This window comes from Copidosoma floridanum, unplaced genomic scaffold (genome assembly GCF_036245765.1).
Source record: "Copidosoma floridanum isolate Cflo_tuat_1 unplaced genomic scaffold, Cflo_Japanese_pri ptg000021l, whole genome shotgun sequence".
Lineage (NCBI taxonomy): Eukaryota > Metazoa > Arthropoda > Insecta > Hymenoptera > Encyrtidae > Copidosoma > Copidosoma floridanum.
The window spans coordinates 27957025-27976969 of record NW_028321898.1 but is presented as its reverse complement, the minus strand read 5'-3'; the positions used below and the strand labels follow the sequence as shown (position 1 = coordinate 27976969).

The 19945-nt window shown below is 40.6% G+C and overlaps 4 protein-coding genes across 4 annotated transcripts; all 4 read left to right on the top strand.

Moving 5' to 3' along the window:
* Positions 1-300: 300 nt before the first annotated feature.
* Osi17 (DUF1676 domain-containing protein Osi17) lies at positions 301-6481 on the top strand. The gene is made up of 5 exons (XM_014357348.2): positions 301-916; positions 1509-1741; positions 2932-3568; positions 4398-4593; positions 6346-6481. Exons 1-5 carry the CDS (start codon positions 301-303, stop codon positions 6479-6481), a joined length of 1818 nt encoding a protein of 605 aa, XP_014212834.2.
* A 3750-nt stretch (positions 6482-10231) lies between these two features.
* On the top strand, positions 10232-11135 carry Osi18 (DUF1676 domain-containing protein Osi18). Its single transcript, XM_014357349.2, has 3 exons — positions 10232-10341; positions 10416-10777; positions 10846-11135. Exons 1-3 carry the CDS (start codon positions 10232-10234, stop codon positions 11133-11135), a joined length of 762 nt encoding a protein of 253 aa, XP_014212835.2.
* Positions 11136-14711: 3576 nt separating this feature from the next.
* On the top strand, positions 14712-15725 carry Osi19 (DUF1676 domain-containing protein Osi19). The gene is made up of 2 exons (XM_014357378.2): positions 14712-14927; positions 15162-15725. Exons 1-2 carry the CDS (start codon positions 14712-14714, stop codon positions 15723-15725), a joined length of 780 nt encoding a protein of 259 aa, XP_014212864.2.
* Positions 15726-18833: 3108 nt separating this feature from the next.
* On the top strand, positions 18834-19721 carry Osi20 (DUF1676 domain-containing protein Osi20). Its single transcript, XM_014357377.2, has 2 exons — positions 18834-19389; positions 19468-19721. The coding sequence occupies exons 1-2, from the start codon at positions 18834-18836 to the stop codon at positions 19719-19721; spliced, it is 810 nt and encodes a 269-aa protein (XP_014212863.2).
* Positions 19722-19945: the final 224 nt, after the last annotated feature.

Genomic DNA, 19945 nt, shown 5'->3' with positions numbered 1-19945 from the left:
AAACACGTGTTGTACTAAAGTGCGTCAGGCCACCATCACGGATGTGTCGCGAGAGGACGGCTGTCGAGCACAGGATCGTCGGACCGATGATGTAAGTGGATCCTATTTATTAAAGAGAGTAAGCCCACGACTAGTTCTCTGAAACTCGTTCCTCTTTAATTTCAGCCATGAGCGATAGTCACTTCTTATGCAAACTACTAGTGGATCCCGGAGCTTAGGGGGTGGAATTTCGTGTTGGGTGCGTGGTTGGGTGATGGACCTTTGGTTGTCCCTGGACTGATAGGAGAACCGTGAGCAAGGATGTACAGAGGCGTGGTGGTGCTCGTCTGTCTGGTGGTCGTCGCCGAGGCAAAGATCCTTGACTTCGCGAGAATACAAAACTACACGAGGTGGCTGGGCTTCGGAGCCCTCAACGAGACCGACAACGAGTTGTGGAGTGGCATCATCAAGGATTGCCGCAAGGAGGTGACCTTCTCCTGCATCCAGAAGAACGCCTACGAGTACTTGGACCACACGTTGCTGGACCCCGGGAACATCACCGTCTTTGATGGCCTGAGTCTGGTCAGGAACAACCTGGACTACGACGCTTGCGTCAAAAGTGACCTAAAGAGCAATCTCGTGGAGGATGACGGTGGAAGCGATGAGGGTCGGGGGGCGAAGGTCAACGAGGAGGAGGAAGCGGAGGAGCACCTGTCTCCGTTGGAGGAAGTGACCCACGCGCTGAGGGAAAAGGCCATCAAGTTTTTGGCCACCAGGGACTATCGGATTCAGTTGCCGGGGTTCATTGGGTCGGGGGCTGGTTTCAACATCAGTCCCCGCGAGATCGACGAAAGGGGGGCTCTGGTTAGGATCGACTTTGACATGCGGGCCATCGAGGAGCAGCAGCAGGGACGACTGTTTTTCATTAAAAAGATCAGTAAGTGTTTGTCGTTCCCGAAAAAAAAAGTTCCGTTACCATCGACTCTTCAGGCAGGTGTGTCTGTACGCACGTGGCAGTAGGACCTGATTCGTTTGCGCTTGACCCACTGGCACGCTGCGTGTTGTCGCACCTTGCCGCCGGCTGTGGTATCGAAAGTCCCTGCTTACACACATAATATATAGATATAGCTGTACTATTGGAATATTTTATTAGTCATTGACCTAAATTCTTTTTTTAATTTTAATTTTTATCTCTTGTGCATATCTACGATATTTTTTTTTTTCTCGAACGACGTGACTTTCGCGTAAGAGTATTGCGGATGCATGATGATGTATCCTATAGTTACGTTCAGCTGAACTGATTTCTAATTATGTCATGAATCTCAACGTCACGATTTTACTCAGCTGATTGGTAATCTAAATCTGATTTATAACTTTTTAGTTGTGCCACGGAAAAGGTCCTTGTTTGTGCAGTGTGTCTCGGATAAAGATACACATAAATTTTTTTTTTTCATTCAGCCTAAAGAGTATCCCAATTCAGAAATTTTATTCGTCATGGATTGCCATTTTTACCGATTTTTTCGTTCCAGAAAAGCACATCCAGCAAAAGCTGTTCACGGCCCTACTGCTCATCATCCTGGTGATAAAAATAATCAAGTTCAAGTTCATGTTCGTGATCCCGTTCCTCTTCGGCGTAGGCGCGGCCAAGAAGCTGTTCCTCAAGCTGCTACTGTTTCTCATTCCTGCGTTTGGCCACGTGTTCAAGCTCTGCTCGAGCTATTACAGCAGCCATGCGACGAAATACCACCATCACCAGCACAAGGTGAGAAACGGATGCGCTGCACCTTACCATGACTGCGTTGCTGTTTGTCGGTGACGTTTTTGTGTGTTCAGTGGAACGAGACGATGATTTTAGATCCCTTTTTTTTTTATTCTCTACAAATTTCTGATTTTAATTACGTCATTTCAAACGTGAGTCTTGTGAGGGGGGGGGGAAATAGCCACGCGCTCACGTGTAAGTGCAGAGGCCGCATTTCCTGCGCGAGTCCGTGCAGAGACTGTAAAGCGCGTGTGCGCGCTCTGGTGCAATAAACCCGGATAACGAGAGCCTCGGATTATAGAGAACGATGTGCAAAATTTACATTTTATTTCTTTGGTTTTCTTTCTTCGTTTACAGTTATACGCGCGTATTATAGTTTCGATACTATCAAAGGAGTCGGTAATAACGAGTTACCCAGTCATGGGTAAGTAACTACTGTTTGTTTAGTTATGAAATGGACATTGTTGAAACTGCGTAGTAAAAGTGTCATGGATACCCGTTAAACAGCTGCTTGGGTGACTTGGGTGATTATTAAGATTTATAATAATGATATACTACTTGAATGTGCGTATAATCAGTGATGTTTGTGATATTATAAGCTAATAAGTGTTAGGGTGCAGATAATGGTTTATTCAGTATTAAAAAAAGTGAGTTACATTGATTTTGATGGACAACAATTTGCATTATCGATCAATTAAATAAATAAGAATGATTTACTATACTGAACAATAATGCAGGTCAATCTCTTTCAACTCCATGTAATCGAAACCAGTTTTCTTACAAACGAGAACGTATTTAATACAAGATTACAATTCATTTAAAAAATCAAATGACCAATTTGTAAAATAAAGTTGTTCTCAACCAGTTAGTGCTATCGTTACTTAAAAATTTGTGCGAAATATGACAACTGAGTCTACATGTTATCATGGCTCCAACAATTTGCATTATGTCATCCGATCTCACACGTTTTGATTACGTCAACATTGTACAAACATAAACATTTTTCTTTTGATTCGGAAATTGCGGGTTTTATAAAAAAAAAACACACGAGCAACGAATACAAGTATAAACATAAAAAAGGAGTGAAAATTCGTAAAAGTACCCTGTTTTAGAGCTAAAAACTAATTGATTTAAGCAACAGGCCATACGATAAATCCCGTAACATTGTACATTAACTCGAATTTCTCTTGCAGGTTGCCCATCATCATCACCACATCCCCGTGCCAGTGCCAGTTCCCGTATCCAAGCCAGTCTACTACGACCATCCCCCACCCTCCCACGTATACGACCACCCCCCTCCCTACATCCTCGACGAGGACTTCCAGGGCTACGACTACGCCCACCCGCACATCCAGTACCGCAAGGACATCGAGGAGCTCAAGGAGTGGGGCATTGAGCCCTACGACGAGCCCTACGACCAGCTGGCACCCCAGCCGGGTATGGTCTACCCCGTCCCCGCGTTCACTGGCACCCCCTCCAAGCTGAGCCCCAAGATCTCTGCTCCGCCGCACAATAGTCTGCCACCGCCATTCCCGGCGAAGCCGTCCTCGATCGTCGACAAGGTGCCACCACTTCCTAACTCGGCCTCGCACTCCTTGGCTTACTCGGCTTACGCGCCATCGTCCCCACCGAGGTCCACTGGTGTCAGGCCACCCCCTACCCCGCTGCCACCGGGGGTTGTCGAGGCTCCGTTTTTCGGACCACAGAAACCACCCGCGATGCAGGTCAACAAACAGCAACAGGTTTTCGGAGGTTTTCCACAACAGCAGCAGCAATCGAGGCTGGGGCACAACCCCCAACTGCAACACTCGGCCAGCTCGGCGAATGCAGGTGAGGGTTACTTTTTTTCAGAAGTATTGTGAGGTTCTGGATACGGAGTTTTTTTTTTTTCTTTTTGTCTCTACAGATTGTGAAATAATGTTAAAATGATTATGGATACATTTGAGTTTTATAAAGAATCAGGCAGTATTAAGTCTCATTTCAATTGAGCAAGCATTGTTAGGCCTTGCTTCAATTTTAAATTGTAATTGGATGGATTTCATTTTTCTGAAGGTAAAATTATGATCCAATACAATCTCTCTCGAGAGATTAAGGCTTAAAATTTCATAAAAAATTGATCAATCGAATCAATTTTGAATATATTTGTACAAAAGAGGAGCGTATTTGTGTTAAACGTTTTCTTTTTCACATTTGCGATGATACATGCTATCAAACTGAAGGCTAATTCTACGACTTGGACAATTTCTAAAAGTCTGATCGTAAGGGAACAATGAAAATATTAACCGTATCGAAAGTGTAGTGCAATTTTCTCAGTTCTGTATCTAAATTTTAACAAATTACAAATAAAAAAAAATTTCCGTTGCTATGACTTTTAATTGATTAATATGGATCAATCCAACTGTATAGGTAAAAATTTACACATGCATCTCGTCAATTGAACAAAAAAGTGATATTTAAAAGTCATTTATTTTATCATGAATCACATTGATGTTTTGGTATTTAACTTCACAAATCATTTAAAAAAATAAGGCTCCACATATTTTTATGGATTGATCTTAATCGCTTCACTGTCTGAGTAACACATGTTTAGTAAATAGCCTGTAAACAAAACGAATTAAATTGAAGACCAATACTCATTAATTATGTTGAACCTTTGAAGCGCTGGTAGCGGCGCCACAGAAGAGCAAACAGTACGACGACGAGTTTTACGGGCCAATTGTCGAGAGGCTAGACGAGATCTTCAATCAACTGAGGTTCTCCGAAGAGAGCTGTCGCGAGAGGCTCGTCTGCAGCATGTACAAGAATCCAGCGCTCTACGCGCCGCACAGCAACATCGTCTCGAACGAGCTATCTAGGTGTGTATTGTACGCTTTTAATCTTGATGATTATCTTTTAAACTCAGAGATATTGCGTTCGTAAGACTTTTCTTTTTTTTCATTTGAACTTTTTGAATTAATCTTTTATTTATAGATTTATAAATATTGCGTATATTTTTTATATCGTATCCATTATCATTATTAATTTATTGTTCTTATTTTTTGTTGTTACCCACAAATATTATGATTTTAATGAGGATAAAAATTCGAATACAATATGTTTGTAAACGGTGCAGGTGCATCTATTATTATAAATCAGTTAAATAACACGCTTCCTTGTATCATCGCGTGAAATAAATAAAAATTTTCCCCACTCGTTTATAATTAAAAAAAAAAAAACCTATAAAATAGCGTATTGTATTAAAAATCCAAAGAAATCTATAGACAACAATATCTTTAAAAAGTAAACAAAAGATTATCGTGGCATGAGTCTTGCATAATCTCTTACTTGGACGTAGTGAAAAAAGCACACTGGTGAAAATCCGCACTGCTAAACTTTCGACTGAGAAAATCAGTCCAACGACTTGTACTTTCGGGATGGGGAAAAAAAAAGCGAGAAACAGGTTTTCCAATCTTTGAGTTCTCACGACGCCTTCGTGGGTGAAAAAGAAATGCATACACGTGTCGTTCACACACTCGCTGAACTTTCTTTTTTAGTGCGGTGTCGAAAAGTGCTGCAAACGCGAAAAAAAGGAGCCACACACGCCGAACGAAGCGCTGTTTACTTTTCTCACCCACCGCTTCATCGAGCTTTATTATCTCCCGAAAAGCCAATGAACTCGAAAAAAAAAAAAAAAAAAAAAAAAAAAAAAAAAAAAAAAAAAAAAAAAAAAAAAAAAAACCGACCACGCCAGCATTTTCCGGCGGAAATTCTAGATTTCTGGATCAAGATCGCGGCCGGCGCGACGGAGAAAGGCGTGTGTGCCCACACATAATGCGCTTACGCGCGACTCGGGCACTCATGTACCAGCTCGCGGAGCAACTCCTTCGAAACGGTGCGAGCTCGTTGCCCAATTGGGTCATCAAGCGAGCACTTCGCTCTCGGATTCCGTCCGTCCGCACGTCTCCCAGTCGTTCTGAGTTGGTTGTTTGATCGATCGGCCAACGCCGCGCGCTCCTCTCGCTTTTTTTTTCAATTACGCGCCATTACCCCCTTTGAGATGCTTGGGTGAGTGGAATATATACACTTTGCTGGGAAAAACAAAAAGACGATGCAATTTCACCACGACTGGAGAGCTAGACGGGAGAAAACGTAGCTATTGTGATGGCAAATGGGTTCCGGGTTTCGGTGGAAGAGCCAGTCGTGCGGGGGAACAGCGTGATGATGCTGTTTTTTTTTCATGAATTGTTGAGAATTGAAAAAATTAAAGGTCAATGAAAGTCCTACTGATATTGCAAAGGACACGTTTCTCGTTAAAATTTTCAACAAAAAATTAACACCTTTTTATTTTACAAAACAGCTACTGAAATAAGATTAATATGATTTAAATAAACCAGATTGGATTTTTAATTTGTAACAGCACTTAATAAAGTAATTAAGTGTTGTCACGAAAGTACTTACAGTAAAAATAGAGTACACAATCGACTGCAATACAGTATCCTTAACAATGGAAAAAAGCTTGCCCCTTCGTGAACAAAGTGACATTTTGTTACGAGAATTACGTGTACCAACTTAAATATGACAGTCAACAATCTCCCAAAATTTCCTACTAATATTATTTTATTTTTCAGGGATCCGCAAGAGTTGCGTGAAAATGTAACATCCCTCAGCAGTCAGCGATTCCATCGATATTTCAACGCAGCACAAATAGGCCAAGACGGTGGTGACTGTTTGCGAGCATTTTACTGTAGCATCAACACGGAATGATCGACGGCATTGTACTTTGTTACCGGACTGAAGATTTAAAAAAAAAATCACGACGGCTGAAACTATTTTTTCTTAAAAACTAGTTTCATGTATAGCCTCACCCCACCTTAAAAGGATATGTTCAGGACATTCTTTTACGTGTCTAAGATTCGTTCAATGTCTCTCGATATCGTGTACATTTCGCGGACTACTGAATATATTAATTTATTGTACTTATGTTGAATTTTCAGCTCCTCGAGAGATTAATTGATGACGAATTTTAGACTATCGGGGATTACTGTTGCGATGAGAATAAGCAAGGATATATTTTTTTAAACTTTTAGCATCGATTCACAATTGATCAGATATTTATTATACTCAACCTCTCTGTTAAACAAGAAAGTAAATTCATATTTTTTTGAGAAACCCAAAAATATGAGTTGATTTTATTTATTTTTAGTCTAAAAAAAAAAAAAAACAATAAACTTGAGTATATTTATACTGGAGTAGGTTTAAAATAATATAAAATTTTATGGATTAGAAATTAACGATTATCTTTAAAGTTTATTTATACATGTCTTAATTTATTTTCTTTTAGGTGTTTAACTGTTTTTTAAACTTAGTAATATTACATTGAGAAAGTGAAAATAGTGTATAAAATTAGTAAGAATATCAGATTCAAATGTAACGTTAATTTAGTTTTGTAATGAAAAGTTTCTGGGTGCCATTCCCATTTCTCTAAACTTGGACATTAAGTTGTCCACGATACAAAAGAGAAAAATGAAATGCTTTCGGATAAAGGCATTATTATTATTATCACTATGCAAGCATTGTTCGTTGTTATATATTAGTGTGTTGTCAATTGTGTATAATAAAGTGGATTAAAAAAATGTTGTTATTGATTTATTAATAAAATGGCATTGATTACATAGATTTTTTTTAATTTAATAACTAAAAAAGATAATATTTATGCACAGTAAATCAATATCCATTAATAAAAATAAAATAAAAAATTCGCAAAAAGTCGTAAGCTTAATTTAAAATTTTTTTTTAATGGATAAAAACTTATAAAAATAGCTTTTATAAAATATCGTATACAAAACATTTTCTTTAAAAAGTTTTTTATTTTTCTGTACTAGTACGAAATTGAAAACAGTAGTTTCTTCTTTTATTTGTATAAAGTTTGAATCGACATAACCAATATGTTTTTACGAAGTGATTGGTAACTTTTCTTATTTCTGTTACACCTCTAATGGTAAGTAATGTTACGAATGCAGAGACTGGTATAACTACCAAAAAATATCTACCCGAGCCCTGTAATATCGATCGTAAAAAGTAGTTAGTTAAATTTTAATTAAAAATGGATAGAATATAATTGAAAAGTTTATTTTTAAAATTATTTAGATTTTATTTTCATTCTGCTTCATATAAAACGAATTAAATTTATGTTATTTTATCAAAATGTTATAAAATATTCATCTATACATTACCCAAATGATGTAGATTGGACATTGAGATATTGCATTTTCCTTATCTTATTACAAAGCACTTTTATAAATAGGTTTCAAGTAACAAGAAAATAAAAATTAAAAACAAGAAAAAAACTGATTCAGTGTTAGTTATTATGTGAGATAAAAAATTTCCCAGAAGAGACTACGAAGCAATTTGCATATATGGCATGCCAAGTTATATAGTGAATGGCCAAGTCTATTTCATTAATATAACATATTTTGAAACAGCAAATTTGTATGCCAAATAATGATAATTTTTATGAATTACGAACATTAAATTTATTGCCAAATGTATTACCGTTTTTGAGATTTTTCTGTATATTTTACAGTACATGTAGGTAATTTTACAACAACCGAAGTTTTTCATTTCCCTGTCCATAAGAACACTATTTATAGGGATTTGATTGAAAAAAATTTTTTTTAACAACAGTGTTTTTCTGCTAATGTTACAATAAAAATCAATTATTTTAAATTAGTGCTTTTGTTTTCAATGAAAAATAGTAGTTGAAATGTCGGTACAAACGGCCCGTACGTACTATTGCATTTAGATACTCCAATTTGAATGTTTTGTATTTTTCGGAGGCTGAGTGAATTACAAAGTTTTTTAAAGTTTTTTCGTCACTATTAGCCAGTGTGTGCTAAGAACTTGGAAATTTATATTTTTTGCTTGAATATCTAATTTTCATTCAATGCAACGAAATTTCGATTTCATCATGATTTTCCTCAGAGCCCATACGGTACCCATTACAATATTATCGTAAAATTCTTTCAAGAGTAGCTCCAGTGGGTCACAAACAATCAAAAAAAACTTTTTTTTCAACTAAACATCGTTTATCAGTTTTAGTCGAGTTCAGCCTTCGTAATATACCAGTTTTCATAAAATGACCCATGTACTTAATAAAAAAGGAAAATATGCCAGCCTTTCTACTTCTACATACATTTCACCAGCAAATTATTTTTATTTTTATGGAAAAATGCACAGTGTACTCCGAGTAAAATGTGAAAATGATGTTTGCTACCAATTATTGTTATTTATGACAATGATGTAGTAGTCATTTCAATTATTTGTGTCAAGTATGCTATTATGTATGCCACTAAAAGTTATGTAATAAAAAAATCTAACAAGATTTAAAATACTAAAATTTTTCCAACCATTACAAGTACTACATTTTACTAGATTCAGTAACACATTGTAGCTGAAATTTGTTTCTACCTGCTATTGTAAAATTTAAGATTTTCTTAATAAAACCCAATTCGTAAAATAATTATTGTTGTATAAAAAAGTTAACTTACAATTTCATGTAATACTACGTTTAATCATGTGCACTTGTATTGGACTTTTAATGCAAGATTTTTTTCTCTAACACAATATTAAAAAATAGTAAGAAAAATAATTATAGTTCTTTACAATCCAACTATTCATTTACAGTATCTTTGTTTAATTTTAGTTATTAAACCTGACAATCTCGTCACGTCTCATGAAATAGTTGAACGTATCTCAATTTGAAGACAACTGGACTATCCCAGCAGGCAATTTCTGTAAAGTCCGATTAATAAGTAAGTACTACCCGTATTTTCTAGTACAGGCAATAAGCAAGTGGCAAGAATTTCCTAAGTTAATCTATTTGACTCAACGCCAATGCTCAGTCACATATTAAATAACAAGTTTGCTTAAAGCTCACTTTTCTGCAAGTCGCTCAAAATTACCCCATATAGTGGGTACTTACTTTCACTTTACGCAAGTATAAGCACCATTTTACCGACACTTGCGCTTCCATCGCACGCTACACCAAAAGTTCGACCAAAAACTCAGAATAGTTCACTACCTTCTCGCGGACTCGCATATCGATGACCCAAAAGAGACAGAGAGAAAATCTATAGCGGAAGTGGCGTTACCATTAACATCGACGAAAACGAAAATCCGTTCCTCCTCACACCAGTATTCATGTGCTTTCATCCTCACTTTGTATACAGTATACCCTACATTACAAACTTGCGTACACGGCTTTCTTCTTTCTCTCTCTCTCTCTCTCTTTCTTCGCGTACAACAAACATACTCTGTCCTCCCTACCCCCCGAGCGCATTATACATTCAGGGGACGTATACCGTGGTGTCGAAGCTTCCAAGCCTAGCTATAAAGCCTGGCTGGTCCCACCTCGCAAAGTCATTCGGCGTTTAGCTCCGCGAATCGATCGATCGGCAGGTGTGTGCTTGTGCTGTGTGCTCCGATCTCCCCTGGCTCCTAATCAAAGCTTCAATCATGAGGCCCACAATCGCCGTCCTGCTGGCCGTGCTCGCAACCTGTAGCGCCACCGTCGACGTCGCTGGCACTCGGACGACCGTGGACATCCTCAGAAGCATCTACTACAGGTGAACCACGGCCCGAGATTGGTATTCTGCCTCCGAACGACTCAATCGCTAACTCTCCCCGTGATGAATTTCAGGTGCGCGAACGACGAGTCGATGCTGTCGTGCGCCAAACCCAAAGTCCTCAAGTACTTGAGCGACGCCATGCAGCAGGAGCGATTGCCGATCACTGCCGATCTGTCGATCGTGCGGTCACGCAGCGTTCCCGAGGACAGCGAGTTCGACGAGTACCTCTCAGCCCAGGACACCGTGGACCCCAACAGGCGGGAACAGCTGCGCTCTCTGATGCTCGAGAAGCTCGACAACTACCTCGCCAGCCATGTCCTCGAAGCTAGGCTGCCCGAGGAGATAGCCAGCTCGAGCATCGTGCCCCGGTCGCTCATCGACTCGGTGCCCGCCAGCGTGAGCGTGGCCCTCAGTGACGCGCCCAATGGGAACGGTGAGTCGAGCCGCTTACCCGGTTCCATACGTGTCCGAAGGGTAAACTAATGTTGAATTCCCAAGCAGGTCGAGGCTTCGTCAAGAAAGTCATGATCCCGTTCCTCCTGGGGCTGAAGTTCAAGGCCACGGCCCTGGTGCCCCTCGCTTTGGCGCTCATCGCCCTCAAAACCTGGAAGGCATTGACTCTCGGTCTGCTCTCGCTGGTGCTCAGTGGGGCCATGCTCATCTTCAAGCTGACCAAGCCCAAGGTCGCCTACGAGGTCGTTCACTTTGGACACCCACCCGTCGAGCACCCGCCCCACTGGGACGCGCCCGTGGCTGCTGCCCACGGACCCTACAGGGCGTACAGGAAGTAGGGCCCCGTTTCACAGTGGCGTAGACTATAAGACTAATGATGTTAAGGGCGTTCATTCATACTATTTATTTATTTATTTGCGCGAGCCAACAATATTTTTTTATTTCATTGTCATGTGTTTTGCAATAAAAGATGCGATGAGCTGGTTTTTTTATGGAAATCGTCACTTGTTCATTTTTCCCCTTATCTCCTCCTTTTTTTGACAGTGTTGAAAAAGAAAGTTGTAAAGTCTCCTTGTGTCCATGAAAGTAAAACGTCACTCGAGTTTGTATATTTCACGTTTGCTGATATGAGTTTTCGGTTGGAAAAAAAAAACATTCACTTTAAATGAATCAAAAAGCATTAAAGAGCAAAAGCTACCCCCTATCCAGAAGATCTCAAGGGAAATTGAGAGCATCAATGGAGGAGTCCCCTCGTACGTCTCGTCTCGGATTCCTGTGATTGCAAATGAAGCCTGACCCAAAAAATTCAAATCACAGCCGATTGAGAATGTAAAATAGAGACTATCGGAAGAAGAGAGAGCGAAAGATGCCCGTACACGGGACGCATGACAACAATGGCCCAGGAATTTCAATTCCCGCAGTGTCTCTGTTGGAATCGTTGTAGATTTCGGCTTTTCTCCCTTTGAGGTGATGGCGAAATCAGGCTGGGAGCAAAGTGTGCCGGATAGTTGGTGATGGGACACGAAGGAGGTAGGAAAAGAAAGTCGCGCGAGGAGTACACGTGCCGCGAATCCACGATAAGGGCGAGGGATACATGCACGTATATTATATGGGTATTATTTGGTGCTTGTTGTCGGTATATTTTATGGGTGTCTGTATATGTTGGTATATGTGTGATTAATGGGATATTTTAAGAGGCTGGTGGGCGAGTACTGTTGGGCGAACCGTATGGCTCGCATAAGAATTGCGAGGTGCTAATGAAGCCACCTGCCGTATTTGTATGACGAGTGTGGCATCTATTAGGCCGAGTGGACTAGTTTTCTGGGCCAGTTTGACTGTTGTGAAATATTAACAATACAATGATCAATATTAATGAGTTTGTTGTATTTTCCAACTCATGATTTATACATTTTTCGGCAAAATTAATTATTTGACAAACTAATAACTTTTTATGGTCAGTAGTACTACGTAGTGATTTCGTATTGTTGCAAAAATATAGAGATATATGAATGATTCACTATTTTAAAGTCGTTATTAGTACCATTATCGTACGCACAGGCTCGACTGCTCCCTGTTTCTTATTCATCAAATGTACATAAAATATAACTTAGATCAAAGACTTGATCCTATTGTATCACTCATGGATTACAAGTTCATATATCTGTAGCATCCGATCCATTAAATTCGTTTGAGTTTTGCTGTGTTTTGGTACACTAAACATTTATTTTAACGAAATCTGTTCTACTACGCTTTTTGCAAACTACATCATTAGCACTTTCAATCAATAATATAAAAAATGAGAACCAAAGTGCAAAGGGACCTCTCAATCAGTCAGAGTATTCGTAGATTCTAATACTACTCTGATCTCTAATGAAATCCAAATCCCTTCAAATGCAGAATAGTGTCAAGAAAAAGTCAATATCCTCATTCGGGCCAGACGGTATTGCACCGTCGTCGTTGCTAGTCGAGTATATCGAGAAGCGAGGAGTTAGCACCCAAAGTGTATACGATAAACAAGTCGGGCAGCCTCAGCTGCGTACTAAATAGAACCTGCAAATTGGAACGCCAGCCCGTGGCTAATTTCTACCAATTGAAGTGGGTTGGCTACGCTAAAAAATGTCTTAATAAATACTCTCGCACTGACTTGCCTTTATAAGCTACCCTGGATGTCTTGTATATTAAGTGTCTTCGATCAGGAGGATGTCTACACGTGAGCTTGACTCTATATACGTGTGAAAGTAATTTAAAACGGAGACGTTTAGCATATACGTAGTCGGTATGAATTTCGTTTGAATAAAATGCACCAAATTCTCACCTCGTCTAAGTCACCAGCTGATGAAAGTGGAGTATCATGTGGTACGCAATGAAGGCCGTCCGTTTTGATTAACGCACGTGGAAATTCTGCGTCGGAAGTCGGACTACTGCGCTCACCGTTTTTAACTGTAAATCGTTACACAAATCCTTCCTGATGGACTCCTCTGAACTGTTAACGTTGTTTCTACTTCTATACTATTCTTCGTTGTCATTTGAGAAAACTTGATTACGTTACCAACCTACCTTTACTTAAACAATACTCGCAGATGATCTTGAAACACCCCACAGGTAGTGCACAACTGCATCACCAGTCGACAAGGGTACTATTCCAAATAATCAAAGCACAGACTTATTAATTATCAGAGTGAAATCGATTTCTTGGACATCTCTCTGGTGAAAATTGGATGCTATCACCCAAACGTGGCACGTGTGACCTTTCCAAAGAGAAGATCCTTAATGTCAGCTACCCACACGCTGGTTGGTTTTAACGAGTGAAAGTGATTTGCGTGTGTTGACTGGTTCGAGAGAACCGATTTAGTGACAATTGGAAATTGTTTTGTATTCCAAAGGGATAGGTAGAAGGGAAATCATCCCGAGCAGTTTACTCGTCGCGCATTATAAAGAGGGTTAAAGCTTTTGTCAAATTTTTACTGTATCATATTTTATGGTATTACAGGGAACATTGAGATTTATGACATGAAAAACAGTTTCTTGATTGTATATTCAATGTACTCGTCTCAAGTATGGTTCATTGCTTCTTCAAACTTAATGGATGGAGTACACAATATTAAACATCCGCACATGCAGAATTATCTTGCAGTTTGTCATATACACTTTCCTACTCTAATACCAAAGAGGAATAAGCAAGTCCTATCCTCCCCTGTGGATGAAAAAATGCTCTTCTAATAAATTCAATGATTGAAGGACGTACTTGAAATCTCTATGCTTTTTCCTCGATCAAAATCGAAAGTGCACAGCAAAGCAACCACATGGACTAGAACAAGATAGTAGAATATGGCCTATACCACGAACAATCACAAATAGTAAATACTAGTAGAGACACGCTCGCACGTGCCTTGAGACCCAGAAATGCCTTCTCACCCAAATACCGTCAAAAACGAAAAGTAGAAGAAGAAGAAGAAGTATGGAAACAGAAGGCATTTTCCCCCCGCCATCCGATGGCGATCGGCAATTTCGCACCCGAGTCACGTCCGTCTCGGCACGAGAGTCCTCAATATGATCGAACTTATATAGTTGCACGCGTCCAGCAATGCGAACGAAAAGAAAATTCGTGGCATCGCCGAGCAGCGGTATAGGTTCTTCCTTGCATACGTATGTACCTGCAGGTAGACAGTACCTAGTGGACAATAACAAGGTGGGGGAACCAGGCAAGCTCGCGAGTGCTTTTTGGTGAGAGCTTCTGCACCAGCGGCGATGATAGTGCACTGTCCTCCCCACCCAGCGAATCGTCCCCAGAGTCCGTATAAATAGGCCGGGGCCCAACCCAATCGGCAACAGTCACCGAACCGCAATCATCGTGTTCACACTCGTTCGCACACGATCGGAACTATTGCATCTACATTCAACACCCAAACTTCAAGATGATATCTATGTCGAGAATTGTTGTTCTGTGCGTCGCGGTGGTGGCACTCGTGGCTGCCCAACCTGCCAAAAACGAGTTCTGGAAGGGCACGAGCATGGACGCCATGGTCGAGCAGACCAAGCTCGAGTGCGCTCAGAGCAACGACGAGATCTCCTGCATGAAGTTCAAGGTCCTCAACCTGCTCGACCATCTCTTCCGCAAGGACAGTTTTAAGGTGAGTGTCAATATCTTTTTTTCCCATCCTCTAATCCATGATTCTTCATAGAAACATCTCAATCTCTATTCTTGAAATTAAATTTGATTAAAGTTATATGAATGAATCCATCCAGAGTCGTTCCAATTCTGTTCCTTGAAACAAAATCTTGTTTCATTATGTAAATAGTTTTTAATGTCAGTATCCTTGAACCGTCACAATAAATACAACTAATCCCGAAAACCAATACAACAGGTGTCGGAGACTGTCGAGGTCACCCGCAACTCGTACCCAGTCGACGAGCTGTCTGGTCGCAGCCTCGGTGGTGAGGGCTCCCTCCTTGAGACGGTCCGTGGCTACCTGACCTCTCACGACGTGACCTTCAAGCTGCCGTTTGAATCCTCGGTCAAGGTCTCGTCGCGCAACATCGACGACGATGAGCTCAGCTTCAGCTTCAAGTACGGCGAGGGCCGCAACGTAGAAGCCCGCAAGTCCAAGCTCAAGAAAGTCATCATCCCCATCCTCGTGTTCGTCCTGTTGAAGGCCATGACCCTCATCCCCCTGGCGATCGGTGTCCTTGGGCTGAAGGCCTGGAACGCCCTGCAGCTGTCGTTCTTCTCCTTCGTCGTCTCGGTTGGACTGGCCATATTCCAGCTCTGCAAGAAGATCGCTGCCGACAGCCACGCCGCGCCAATCGCCGCCCACGGGCCTTGGGAGTACCAAGCTGCCCAGTACAGGTCCTTCCAGGAGGCGCCCGAATCCGCCACGGCTGCCGTTGCTGCGCAGAATCTCGCGTACTCGGCTTACGCTGAGGCTTGACCTGCTGGCTGGATACCTTAGATGTACTTATTTATTTTGGGGTGAACTATCTAGCCTTGGTGGGAGCGTCGCTTGGCGCTGCTGCTCGACTTTTGTAATATATTTTCTTCAAACTCTCCTCTCTCGCTGGCAATGTGTGCGAACTATTTCCTTTTTGTACGACTATTTAATAAATTACTCAATGCAACGGAATTTTCGTTCATTTAAAGATTTTCTACCCTCTCCTCAATCCCACTTGCGATGAATCACAGATTGTTGTATACTGAATGGAATATCGATACTTCTAGTGTAGGGTACACTTTTCTATGATCAATAAAATTTTTTTTTTGGGATTTTTAGGAAAAGTATTAAGGTTTATTGAGAAAAATAATCATAATAAATGCTTACTTTGATTTTTTTTTTTTTTTTTTACAAAGATGTTATTCATCTTATAAGTAAAAAACATTAAACCATACGAAAACTAACTGGTTATTTTATTATTTCCTGTTTAGTGAATGTATCTGGGACAACAATTTTTTTAAATTTTACATTATTACTTACGAAATTGTTTTAATCGTTAAGTAGTTGTTGACTAAAACAAATTATAAATTTTAAAAATTGAATTAAACATTTACTTTTTTTTATGTGATCATGTATGTTTAGAAAATAGAAAAAAAGTTGTACAGCAGTGGATGCCTCATGTCCAAGCTACATTCATCAATCATAAAAGTTTTTTTTTTTTTTTAGTCAATTTACTCGTTAAGTTAGCACTGGTTTACAACACGTGTATTGAAATTTGGGTGATTCTTGAGCCCCGCTACAATTATTATTACCAACTATTTTTACCACCGATAATTGCTGTAGTTTTTGAATTCTTAAAGTCGTGTAAGATCCTGATTTACATCCTTTATGAATTTCGTGTATAATTTACATCAAATAAAGTTTAACTCTTACGTAGCAAATGTAAATGTGTTTAGTTAGTGGAGAAGACACTACAATAAAAAACATGTTGCACGTAACATGCTAAATTTTGTAAATTAGATTAACAAATTTTCAGTATTTCAACAAGCCAGTGGTGCTATCAAATGATATCCTTTGTGCTTCCAAATAATTTATAAACAAATCACGATACTTGATTAATCAACCCAACATCGGTTCAATTAACAGTTTTGTACTTCACTACGAGACACTCCACATTTTTTTATGGTACGCTTATAAAGTGTTTTGGTAGGCATACCGAAGCAAAAGGCAAATGAATCTACGCTGTACAAAAGCTTATACAGCGTAAATTCTTCTTACAATAAGCACACTGTGGGCAAGTTACAAAGTATACCGTCAACTTCAACTGTAGCTCAGTACTGTAGTATTGAGTTCCTTTGTATAGTTGGTTGATAACAATAATTTTCTCAACAAATTATTGAATAATTACTTATAATGTATTGAATATGAACATCTTTCGTTTATCAAAAAAAATTATTGGATTGATGCTTAAAAAGTTTAATAACAAATTATATAAGTGTTACGTATGATTAAAAATATGACGAAATACATTTATAACTAAGACGAACCTCCAAAATACCTTTTGTGTAGGTCGAATGGCAGTAAACCAGGACTGCACTCTAGTGACACTGAGTTCGATCCTCCTTATATGGACTCAGTTTAGAACCACTCGAGAAGGGGGCTTTTAGTGCTCGTAAATGACATAAAATATAAATGGCAGTAAATATTTGAATAGATCGGTGACTCTGCAAAGTACTACAATTTTTTATCTCACCTTCATTTTGAGTAATATGTACTTTCAATATAAATTTAAAATATAGAAGGGGTGCAAAAGTGGACAGCAATATTTTTTTGCAAAAGCATATTTAATACAATGGTAAAACTATCACTGTGGTATTTTTATACAAAAATTTTTTTTTTGTTCAATTTAAGAAAGAGATATAAAGAAGCCTTCATGTAAAAAGATGATGTATAATTATTTCAAAGAGTTTTCTTCTCATAATTGAAAAGTCCATAAATACATATGTATATAATAAATTAACACATATTCAGTGGAATTTTTTGTATCATTTTTGATTTTGTGCAGAACTAATACAATAAATCAATAAATGAATTGTTTTTTCAAGAGTTTTTTGCACTCATATTCATGATTTAAATCATTCCTACCCACCTCAAGCAAAATACAATATATTAAAAATATGAATGAAATAGTTATTTGAAAACACTTTGTTAGGTTGAAAAAGTGTATGGTACACAGTCTTAGTAGTGAACATGGCCACTTTGCCACATTATACTTGCGTAACGCATCTTTGGCTTAAAAATATTATTGACGCACACTTGGCTGACGTGTAAAAACACACCAACCCAATCAGTTGGTTTGAAAAATAAAAAAACCAAACAAACGCATAACGCACTTGTTGATTAATACACAAAGTATCGGCGTACACGTACAACGCTTGCCGATCCAACTTGACAGTGGAATCCCAAACACGCAACGGAACAGGAAAAGCTCGTAAAAAAAAAGCTCCCCGAAGCAAAAACATCGAGGCTTGTAAAATTTGCACCAACACCGGTAATTAAAAGCCGTAAGTACAGGCATGAACGAAAAGGAAGATACTTACCCATCAGGCACACATTGTCCATACGAAACGAGAGTCAGTTCCGTTTGCCGGGCGCTCGCGCGCGTTCATATACGGGCTGCGACCAGTGCATGGCAGCACGGACGGGCCCACCGCTCCAGCGCGAGTGAAATTTAAATACAATTTTCCTTCGATCGGCCATTCGAGGCATGCGCGACCGAATAACATAGATTTTTCGGGCGGTCCCCGATGGTGTCGCAGCGCCCACGGCTGCTCGCATAGGTGTGCTTGCGGAGCTTCCGCCAAAGAGGAGGTGGAAGAGCCGCGTGGTAGGAGACCGACGAGGGGCAGATTAAATAAAAGGGGCGAGCCACTCCTCCGACAGTCGCAGTTCGATCACCGATTGTGCACCAAGTGGCTCCGCGCATCGGCGGACTCTTCGAGTGACAAGCCAACTATCGATCGACACGTCCAACTTGATTGAAAAAAAAAAAAAATAATACCCAACAGGCTAAAGGACAACAATAGTAATAATAAAAAATCAGCGACAATGCGCTCGATCGTAGTTGTGATCGGTATAATCGGGCTCCTCGGCCCAGCGGCCCTAGCCGAGGATCTGCTGAGCAAGTCGCTCAACGAGTGCATCGGCGCGGACTCGTGGTCATCGTGCCTGAAGCACGAGGTGCTCGGCTACCTGGACGAAAAGCTGGGCACCTCGACCGAGGCCAGATCGCTGGAGAGCATGGACGAGGCCCTGGTGGCGCGGACCTTCAAATACCTCAAGAGCTTCGAGTATGGGCTGGACGTGCCCCTTATCGACGCAAGGCTCAAGTACCGGCCAGCCAGGAGCCTCTTGAACCTCGACGTTGAGTTCGGCAACGATGAGGTGGCCACCGTCCAGGCCCGCGGTTTGCTCAAGAAAAAGATCCTCCTGCCCTTCCTGCTGCTGCTCAAGCTCAAGCTCAAGGCCCTCATGCCGATCTTCGTGGCCATGATCGGCTTCAAGGCCTTGAAGGCCCTCGTGCTCTCCAAACTGGCCATCCTGCTGGTCCTGGGATTCATCGCCGTGCAGTTCTTCAAAAAGGGAGGGATGACTCCACCCATGGGTACGTATACGATTATTGCGTGAAATTCCATCGAATGGCAACGAATCGGAAGTAAGACTCGGATTTTCTTTCCTATAGGCATGACGATGGACCCAAGCCCCGTGTACGGGGCCCCGCCGGTTTCGAGCACGACCTCGGGCTACGAGCCGGTCAACACGTGGGACGGCAATGGGCCGTACTCGCGCGTCTGGACCCCCACCAGCGGCGCCGAGGCTCAGAATCTCGCCTACAACTACTACTCGGGTGCTGGAACCTCGAACTCGTACGGCGCCCCCTCGGCCTCGTCCTCCTCCTCGAGCTCCGGTAGCTCGAACCTCGCTACGAACTACTAAACCACAGACCGGAGGGTTTTCTTTTGTTGTTGAACTTGTTGTGGAGCGCCGACCAAGATGATCGATGAGCGCGTGGGAGAACTGTTTTTTTTTTTTTTTTTTTTTTTTTTTTTATACACGCACGACGCGTTAGATTGTAATTTTGTATATTTAATAAACGATTATTTATTGAAGAAAGTTGTATGTTTTACGGGGAGTTGGCGGGCGATTGTGTGAATCGATCT

Excerpts from the sequence above, each read along its gene's own strand:
- Osi17 (XM_014357348.2), top strand. The coding sequence starts at position 301 with ATGTACAGAGGCGTGGTGGTGCTCGTCTGTCTGGTGGTCGTCGCCGAG. Across the intron at positions 917-1,508 it reads GTTTTTCATTAAAAAGATCA|AAAAGCACATCCAGCAAAAG; the intron begins GTAAGTGTTTGT and ends TTTTCGTTCCAG. Across the intron at positions 4,594-6,345 it reads GTCTCGAACGAGCTATCTAG|GGATCCGCAAGAGTTGCGTG; the intron begins GTGTGTATTGTA and ends TTTATTTTTCAG.
- Osi18 (XM_014357349.2), top strand. The coding sequence starts at position 10,232 with ATGAGGCCCACAATCGCCGTCCTGCTGGCCGTGCTCGCAACCTGTAGC. Across the intron at positions 10,342-10,415 it reads CTCAGAAGCATCTACTACAG|GTGCGCGAACGACGAGTCGA; the intron begins GTGAACCACGGC and ends GATGAATTTCAG. Across the intron at positions 10,778-10,845 it reads TGACGCGCCCAATGGGAACG|GTCGAGGCTTCGTCAAGAAA; the intron begins GTGAGTCGAGCC and ends ATTCCCAAGCAG.
- Osi19 (XM_014357378.2), top strand. The coding sequence starts at position 14,712 with ATGATATCTATGTCGAGAATTGTTGTTCTGTGCGTCGCGGTGGTGGCA. Across the intron at positions 14,928-15,161 it reads TCCGCAAGGACAGTTTTAAG|GTGTCGGAGACTGTCGAGGT; the intron begins GTGAGTGTCAAT and ends CCAATACAACAG.
- Osi20 (XM_014357377.2), top strand. The coding sequence starts at position 18,834 with ATGCGCTCGATCGTAGTTGTGATCGGTATAATCGGGCTCCTCGGCCCA. Across the intron at positions 19,390-19,467 it reads AGGGATGACTCCACCCATGG|GCATGACGATGGACCCAAGC; the intron begins GTACGTATACGA and ends TCTTTCCTATAG.